Source organism: Hydra viridissima, unplaced genomic scaffold, assembly GCF_058129835.1.
Source record: "Hydra viridissima isolate aposymbiotic clone 2 unplaced genomic scaffold, HvirCarnegie_v1 scaffold_7, whole genome shotgun sequence".
NCBI classification, from domain to species: domain Eukaryota; kingdom Metazoa; phylum Cnidaria; class Hydrozoa; order Anthoathecata; family Hydridae; genus Hydra; species Hydra viridissima.
This window is the reverse complement of record NW_028324306.1, coordinates 3,148,184-3,157,914: the sequence shown is the minus strand read 5'-3', so window position 1 is coordinate 3,157,914 and position 9,731 is coordinate 3,148,184. Positions and strand designations below refer to the sequence as shown.

At 29.4% G+C, this 9,731-nt stretch overlaps 1 protein-coding gene across 1 annotated transcript; it reads right to left on the bottom strand.

Moving 5' to 3' along the window:
- Positions 1 to 5,166: 5,166 nt before the first annotated feature.
- LOC145184708 (cold shock domain-containing protein C2-like) lies at positions 5,167 to 8,007 on the bottom strand. The gene is made up of 3 exons (XM_080060451.2): positions 7,777 to 8,007; positions 5,777 to 5,899; positions 5,167 to 5,646 (listed from the first exon to the last, which is right to left on the bottom strand). Exons 1-3 carry the CDS (start codon positions 7,935 to 7,937, stop codon positions 5,487 to 5,489), a joined length of 444 nt encoding a protein of 147 aa, XP_079916577.2. The 5' UTR covers positions 7,938 to 8,007; the 3' UTR covers positions 5,167 to 5,486.
- Between the last annotated feature and the right edge of the window lie 1,724 nt (positions 8,008 to 9,731).

Genomic DNA, 9,731 nt, shown 5'->3' with positions numbered 1-9,731 from the left:
AACACACAAATCTTTGAATTCACTTTTCCGGGAATAACAGTGTTACTCCACTGAAACTTCTAAACTAAAAGTTGTATTGCTATGATATTTTGACAGAAATCTTTTAAAAATTGGCGCTATCGAAATAAAATACGGATATTTCATTTAAGGGGCCATCTGGTGGTTAGGCCCGGAACTTTTTGATCCATGTGTTATTAGTTGTCCGTTCCATCAATACCATAGTTCCATCAAACTATTAGGTCTCCAATCTTCCTATGTTGCACAAAACACTAATTTTTTTCCATTTTTGATAGATTGCACATGAAGTTAATATCCTCATCTCAAGATGATAAATGCACAATTTATTTCAATTTTTGGCTCAATATATATGTGAACCTTTATTTTTTGTTACAAAAATTGCTAAGTTTAAAGTATTGTGCAAATTTTGCCAGAACATTCATCAGAGTCACTTAGATCAACAGTAACTATCTTTAAACCCTCTATACTTCAGCTCATATTTAACAATATTTCTAATTGTGTGCTCATTCATAGAGATTTTTTTAGTCATCTTCCTTACTGGATTGCGCTCAATTTAGCCTTTAATAATAATAATAATAATAATAATAATAATAATAATAATAATAATAATAATAATAATAATAATAATAATAATAATAATAATAATAATAATAATAATAATAATAATAATAATAATAATAATAATAATAATAATAATAATAATAATAATAATAATAATAATAATAATAATAATAATAGTAATAATAATAATAATAATAGTAATAATAATAATGATAATAGTAACAACAACAAGAATTTAATCACTTATATAGCTACACGTCTTTACTTTAGGATATTAATATCAATTACAGGAAATACTGCCATGGCCGCTGGATTGATAGCTGCTATTGTAATGACAGGAGGGGTTGAGTGTGGTACTTTGATTGCTCTTGGTGTTGCAAGTGAGCGGGTTATCTAGAGGCTTTAGGGAAGTTTTTAAAAGCAGCGTTAACAACCGCTGGGTATTTTTGCAAAGAGCTTGCTGATGATATCGCCAATATCACTTTAAAGAACGCTCCTAACGTTGCACGAGGTGCTGGAGCTGTGTTTAGTAGTTTCGTTGCTTGCCTTGATCTATACTAAATGTACCAAGATTGCAACCAAAAAGGTTTTGCAGATGTAATAGAAATTTTAACTAATGAGATTTGTATTAATCCTATTAAAGCCATAAAAATTTCAGAAATTTAACTAACGACTCTGACAAATGATTTTTTTTTTAAGCATCTGCATCTGGGAACTTTGCTATTCAGAGATCGATACTAGGCTATTGTTTTCGTTTGAATCAAGATTTTACGACCTCTAAAAAAATGCATTTTCCTAAAATAATGAAACGATAAATAACTATACTTTACAGTTCCTTTTTCTCCTTTTAAAAACGAAACTAGGAAATACTTTACCAATACTTTTTTACAACTTTTGAAAAAAACTCAATACTTTTTCTTAGGTTAAAAACGAAATCAAGCGATACGATATGATAAAAGAGATAACGATACTTCTGTTTTAAAAACGAGACCAAGCGATACTTTACTAATTTTTTTACACAATTTTTAAAAGAAGACTCAACAATACTTTTTTTTAGATTTTTAGGGGACTGAAGAGGATTGCATGAAAGGACAGGAGATGTTAAGTGATGATAAGTTTGTTAAACTTTAAATTTTAATAATGTGAAAAATGATCAAATGGACCCCCATTTAAACTTTTTAAATGACTTTGTATTTGCACTTTGAAATGAAATTAAAATAAATCATTCCAAGTCTCGTTTTAAAGGCAAGTCTCGTTATTTCTTGTTATTTCTCGTTATTTTTATTAGCTTAGTCTTGTTTACGATACGAGACTTGGTCTCGGATCTTATTGTCCCGCATAAAAATTGTTTCGAGACGCTGACTCTTAATTCTTTTGGTAAAGAATTTGTTTATTTTTTACATAGATATTGTTTGCATTTTTTCTAAAAAATTGGAAAAAAATTTATACTAACTAAATTAACTTCTTTAAGATACTTATGTACTTAAAGAAAACTAAAATTAGTGAGAGAAAGATGAAAGGGTGAAAAGAGAGAAAGATGATGGGTGAAAAAAAATTCTTGATATAAAGCTGAAGTTTAGGCAACCGCAGTAAATAGAGCTAAGAGATTTAAGTTCGGCTAGGTAATTTACTTGTCTTTGATTTTAGAAATCGATGATAGATGAGAAGAACCTAAAATATCATTCTATTTTTTTTTTTTTTTTTTTATATTGCTCACCTGATTATAAACAAAAGTGCACTCTTCAGCAAAAAAAAAAGAAGAACATTTTCAAAAAAACGTTTTGTTGATTGTTTTGAGACATTATCGACGTTAGAAAAACACGATCTCATTTTTCACGAAATGAAATTATTTTTCGTCGACCCACATTCAACGTGGAAGTTAAATTAATCCAACAAACGCTTTTTTTATTAACGATTTCGAGGTATTCGGGTTTTGCCGTTTCTTATTTCGCCGTTGTTTTTTTTTCGTTTTGCGCCCAAAAACTTGAGCGTAAAACGAAAAAAATGAGTTACGTTAAAAGATCAAAATATAAATATTTAAATGTTTCCATGCAGGTGAAAGCAGCGTTAAGAAGAAAGTTTTCAAAATATCTTTTATTGTTAGATATCCCTATTGGTCTGCGCGCAATTCTAACTCATTCAAGTATATAAAACATTTCAAACTTCATTTTTATGGACACTCAGTCCAAATGCCTGATGAAAACTGCAGTCATGAATAGTTCAAACAGAGAATTCTCTTTTGACAATATCAATTCACATATCATGTGGATTGTAAGTTTCATGTCAAAAATTTATATTCAAACTTTACGGCGAAACACGGAACGGCCAAACGAGAAATTAGTAAATAAAAAAATTCCTGTGGAGTCCCTTCTGAATTCAATCGAGTCTAACAAATCTAACACATTTTTTGATTCGATTGCTTACAAAGATGTGAAATAATTACCTGTGACCAGAAGAAGTGTCCGATAAATTTTGTCAATATCTTGACAACTCCAGAGGAAAAGAAATGATCACAAAACCACCATTGACAAACTTGAGTCTCGCAACTTTATGCTTTTTTGTCAAATGCTATATAACACGAGTTGCAGAATAAAAAAAACTTTATTTTTTATAACAAAAAAAAAGCTTAACACAGACGGGCCTAACGGTTTTATGTACTACTGACATGATTTGACAAAAAAAGATGCCATTACTATGATTCATAAATTGAAGAGGAACAGTTATGGTATTGGCTGCATTTTGTTTTCACGGGAAAAACTCAATTCTGTATTATTACAACGAAAATTAAACGCAAGGAAAACACGAAGATTTATAAAAAGATATTTAAAACAAATTCAACGAAGATCTATAAAAAGATATTTAAAACTAATTCAATGAAGATTTATTTAGTGAAAATTATATCATCAAGATAATACAGGGAGTCACTTAGCTCGAAGTGTAATCAATGGTTCTAACAAAAAAATATACGAATTTTGGTTTTGCGGGTACGTTTACCCAATCTAATCCCTATTTGTGGGAAACATTTGGATTTTTGGCATAACATTTTTTGGCACAACATTTGGCATAAACATTGAACTGTTTATGTAAATTCTAGACAATATAACGCATTACAAGAACTTAAAACTTCTTAAAAAATCTCATAAAAATTATGACAAATTGAATATTTGAGTTCATTAGTGTAAAAGATTGCGCCTAACTAAAAACTATAATTAAGAAATCGTTATTCAAAACAATTATGATAAACGTTTTCTTTTGGTTGAGCTATAGAATTTCTCATGTTTTATTTGCATGAGATATGACATGTGACATGTGACATGTGACTTCTTTATGTGAGTGTTTTATTGACATATTGGTGAATTTTGTGTTATACGAAATGAATTAATAATTTTTTTATGTACAAATTTGTAAGTGGAACTATGCAATGTTTGCTGAGTGTACAATTAGATAAGAGAAGAAAAAACTTTGCATGTCACCAAAAGATGATTATTTTTAACTGAAAAAAAAAAGTTATGTTGGCAAAAATTTCTCCTGCATTTGTCGCAGTTGATGCTGTACTTTTGAAAAATAGTCCTACGTAAGATAATTATTCACTTTAGAAGATTTATTACTGAATAAAACTTGTAACAGTAGATATATTTGTCGTAGGTAACGTTATCCACGGAGCTACATGTCACTAAGTCTACCTAATAAATTTGCTGGTCTGAAAAGATTTAATTTTATCCAAAATATAGATCTTATCCTACTGTGCAGCCGAGATTTTACACTGGCAGGAGTTCCATCAACATAACCAGAGTAGAAGGTTCCATTACAGATAGGTGTTATCGTCGATTGCGCACCATTTTTCTTGAAGCTTAAAAGAAATGTTACAGATTTTGTCTGTTTTATAAGTCAAACATGCAAAAGATGTTGACTTAAAGAAAATTAAAATTTATTTTTTGCCCCTGGATATTCGCTTTATGCCTTAACAAAAAAAGGCGATTTAAAGATACAATAAAAAATTCCAGAACAGAGGTACAATAAATGAAATCTCAAAAGTTGCTTTAAAAAATTTGCGAGATCTTTTTTGAAACAGGAGCGATCGAAAAGCAAGAGTAAATGTCAAGAGTATAAGTTCTCAAGTATAAGTTCTCAAGTATAAGTTCTCAAGTATAAGTTCTCAAGTATAAGTTCTCAAGTATAAGTTCTCAAGTATAAGTTCTCAAGTATAAGTTCTCAAGTATAAGTTCTCAAGTATAAGTTAAGGAGGTCCTTTATTAGTTTACTTTCTTAAAGTTTTTAAATTTTTTTGCTGATAATATATTTTAATGGAGTAACAACTACCTTTAAAGGTAAGAAGGAAAATAGAAAGTCATTATGTAAACGAAGCATAGAATGACCTCTTGCCTGCTCGAACAGACAATGGAAGATGGAATTTACACACCAAGTTTACATACGAATTAGAAATTATGCAAACGTGATAAAATGTGATCTATTTCTTTAAAAAACATTTCAGAAAGAAAGAAAAGAGAAAAAACCATATAAAAATATATTAAAGCACCTTATTTTTATAAGATTTTGCAAGATGAAAAACAAAAGTAAAATACGATGTAAAACAAGTTGGGAGACAACTAAATCTCTTTCAGGTTGAAAAAATAGATCAATACATTGTTAAAAACATGATACAGGGGGAATAAAACTTCATCAAAGAATCACCAACCTGATCTTTAAAACGCTTTGTTTCCTACAAGCCTATTCTATTGTTATGCAATCTTTTACAACAGCCACGTGTACCGCTATAAAAGTCACGTATACTGTTATAAAAGAAGCCAATAGCAAACGAAAACAGAGCTTAAAATTCGCAGCGATAGATATAGTACATAGATAATTCCAGTCACAAAAATAAAGTAAAGACAACGTCTAGAACAGTCCTACAAGTCTGATTTGTTGTCCCATCTCTGATGTGGTTTATGTTTATCCAACTCGATTAGTCTAACTTCAACTGCCATCTTTTCAACGCATTTAGGAGGCATTGGAATGGTGCGAAATTCGACTCGATCACCACTTTGTACTACATACTCATCCTCAATGCTAGAGCAAAATATAAATCAAAAAAAATTATAATATGTATTATAATCGGAAACTTAGCCTTTTTTTTCTTATACTTACACATAAATATTTCAAAATTTAAAATGTTAAACAGATATAAGTATTTACTTACTCAGAGATATGTAAAAAGACGTTCCTTTCCTCATTATCAGGCTTTACAAACCCATGACCTTTTTCACGACAGAATGAAACAACAGTTCCAAACAAAAGTTCACTATCTGCAGCCATTTTTGATCTAATTGCAAATTTAATCAAAATATAATAACCTCATATTAGATGGAAATGCATTAAGTTGATGCAGCTAAAACAAACAAAATTTTAATAAAAATGAATTTTTAGCAATCAAATTAATTAGTTTGAATTTGTGCTATAGAAGTTCAATTTTCATTTGATAATGTGCTCCATTTTGAATAATGACACACTATTGTGACATGCACTATTCTGAGCAGTAGCTGCAGATTTAGGAAAGTTAGTTGAAGCAGCAAATGTTGAAAGTAAATAAAAAGAATAAAATTTAAGTTGTCTTGGTTTTTTATATATTTTAAGCATTATTTTGATTGTTGTGAAGAAACCTTTTAACAAATTCTAGAGTTTGTTACTTATTTCTTTGTAACTTTCATATACTTTTCTGTTACATTATTTAACAAAGCTTGTCATTACATTTTTAAACACTTTGAGGTAACCTTGTTAGAACTCATTTAAGTGAGTTAAGCTTTTTTGTATCAGAGCATAACTTAGTATTTATGTAAAAGAATGTTGGCATGCATCTTGTGGAAATTGGTATGTATTCTTACAGAATGTTTATTAAATGACTTAAACATTGGATTGCTCTCCCTTGTAAATGTTAGCACAAGTTAAATGAAACCAAAATTTGATGCAAACTTTACCAAAGCTTCTCAAGCTGAAAAAACAACTCAAGTTGTTTCTACCTAGTATTTCAAGGCTGATTTCCAGGTGCTTTTCAGAAAGTGTACTTTTCTCCCCCTGTATTTAAATGGTTAATGGAGTACACCACACACAGCAAAATTTTAGCATTGCAGTAAAGAAGATTTTTGCCATCAATCTAGCATAATTTGTTGCACCTGGAGCCTTAAAAATTGTTGCAACTAAACCTACACATGTTTCAAAGCTCTAAGAACTCACAACAGTCTTTTCTGATTTGTTCATTTACTTGGCTTTCTACAATCCTCCAAGTATCATCATCTAATATTAAACTTTTCACATTTTAATTGCTGGATGCATCTTGAAACTTCTGCTTGTTAATAGTGCACCATCAATTAAAGTACTTGAAAAGGACTGGAAATCACGGTGTAAAAATCTTTGACAAAATTTTGGTATTTTTGTAACCTCTTGTTAACTAATCTTGTGTAATTTTATTAATTTTAGCACAAAAAAATATCTAAGTATTATGCTACTTTTACATTCCCTTGTTTTTAATTTTAGCTAAACTTTACATTTAATTTATATTTAATTTAAAGAACTTCACCTAAAAAAAATGGTGTATGTTACAAAAAATCAGATAACACATATGTATTCAGCATTTTATTCAATTCATGAGTCAATTAAAATTTTGCCTGAGAAAAATGTTGATAATGCAACAGTGTGATGCACAAGGAAATAAGATTTAATTAGAATTTTAAAAATTTGTTTGTACATGTATGTATGTATGTATGTATGCATGCATGCATGCATGCATGCATGCATGCATGCATGCATGCATGTATGTATGTATGTATGTATGTATGTATGCATGCATGCATGCAAGTATACATGTATGTATATACATACGTATATAAATTTGTATATATGTATGTAATGATATATTTTAACATAAGTTGTTGAAAAATTTTAAGTAGACTACTGCAAAATTTATTAACAAAATACATAAGTTTTTTTTTAAGTTTGATAGATATTGATAGCAATAAGCCATAAACTATAAATATTTTACATGCAATAAACAAAAAGCTAATTTAACAAAAAGATGGCAAAGAAATGTACTGTTGTAAAATCATATTTGTATGGGTTGACAGAATATTTGTTTAAAACACTTTTGTATATCATTTGTATTTATCATATACGCTCTTGAACTCTTGAAAATATTAAACAACTTACATGGATGTTGTTCTTGTTCGCCTGCATGGTATGGGACTTGGTATACTAAATTGTCTGTGTCTTGGTGATATATGTTTTGGGGATGATGGAACAGCAAATGGTGCATTATCTTTAGTCGGAATTTCCCCATCCACTGGTAATAAAACATTATTACTACTCATTTTTTAATTAGTTTTTTTTGTCTAAACTAACTATATAAATACAGATAAAATGGATACTTAATTCATGTTGCATATTAAATACTATAACATACATCACCAATTTCATGTGTGTGTACGTGTGTATGTGTGTGTGTGTGTAATATAAATATATATATATATATATATATATATATATATATATATATATATATATATATATATATATATATATATATATATATATATATATATACATACATACATACATAGATATCTATGTATGTATATATATTGCAAAATTAATAAAAGTTAAAATAATTTTTTGCTTTGATTGGTATTAATTTAATTATGATATTGATTATTATGATTATTATGAACAAAAAATGATAAACAACTTCTTAATTCATGAGTGCTCAATAGTTTATTTACAAGAGTAAATACATCGAATATATAATATAATAGTAGTCATAACTGATTTTAACTTTACTGAAAGGCAAAATAAAAAGCTACTTCAGCAGGTAAAAAATTTAGGCTACAGTTTTTCAATTGCTTTTTGATTAACTCATCACAGCAGGAGGGAACATTTAAAAAACATCCGCTAGAAATAGAGAGAAATTTATCGCCTGCGAATATCATGGTTTTCGACAGTGTGAGCAAGGCTAAGCTATGGGATTTTTTTTTACCATATAGAAAGTCTGATCAAAGAGAATATTTTTGAAATTAAAAGCTATTTAGATAAGTATAGATAAAAGTCAGAAAGCACGAATTGCACTTAATTGTAAAGCAAATACACCTGCTGAAGGTGTGTACAATTGGCGCCGCTTAATTTTTTTTAGTGGGGAGGGGGTGGAGGTAAGAGGTTGATGGGCTTGAACATTTACAATATATATCTTGGCTATGAAATAATAACGAATACCAACTGTAAGAGACAATAAATTATCTTCGACTTGAACGTATTTCTATCACTCTCGCGTTCTTAGAGTTAAATTAGAAAAAAAAACCTTATTAAACAAGTTATTGGGGAGGGGGATTTGTCTCCCAGTCCCACCTCTTCTCACCAGTGGCGTCACTGAAAGGCGTTTCCCGTTGCGCAGTTTTTGAAAACCGAAATCAAATTCTCATATGTGTTTTAAAAGCCTCAAGAATATCTTCATACGATATTTGACGTCATATACTGTACCTATTATTATTAGTTGTGTCTTTTGGTTGAATTACAAAACTTCATTTCGTTTCAAGTTTTATTACCATATAAAACTTAAAATTTCCTCCATTTACCTCTGAAATAAAATTAAATGATTTTTTTTTGATGAAATTTGAAATTTGTTGATAAACTTTGATCGAGTTTATGATAGAAAAAAAATAGTTATGATTTTAGGAGTCGTAGTTCTAGGAAAAGCCAATTAGAAGTTGGGGCGGGGATGGTTGAGATCCAACTACCTTAATTTTTTACTAGTCATTACTCGATTTTAAATTTTTAGATTGAAAAATTTCCGAATTGTCAGTGCTTTCTACTGATTTCCCTTATCAACGGCAATTGCAATCCCCCCCTTCCCACTTTCTCTCCCCTACCCTACCCCACCCCCACCCCCCACCCGTCACTCTCACACCTTTTAAAATCGATAAACACAAGTTCTTAACAGTAGGACAAATTTTGATAGCGTAATAGGTTGGAAAAGTTCTTTTTAGTGTAAATACTTAAAATGTAAATTCTGACTATGAAGATATATATAAGTATGAAGACATTAAAGAAGAGAGTATAATGGTCTTTTAATAACAGCAATGTGATAAAGTGCTTGTTATAGGTGTTCAGAGATT

What these genes read in the sequence shown, in the direction of transcription:
- LOC145184708 (XM_080060451.2), bottom strand. Translation starts at nt 7,937, where the DNA reads ATGAGTAGTAATAATGTTTTATTACCAGTGGATGGGGAAATTCCGACT. An exon ending in CGAACAAGAACAACATCCAT is followed by an intron (nt 5,900 to 7,776) that starts GTAAGTTGTTTA and finishes ATTTGCAATTAG; the next exon opens with ATCAAAAATGGCTGCAGATA. An exon ending in GTCTTTTTACATATCTCTGA is followed by an intron (nt 5,647 to 5,776) that starts GTAAGTAAATAC and finishes ATTTTGCTCTAG; the next exon opens with CATTGAGGATGAGTATGTAG.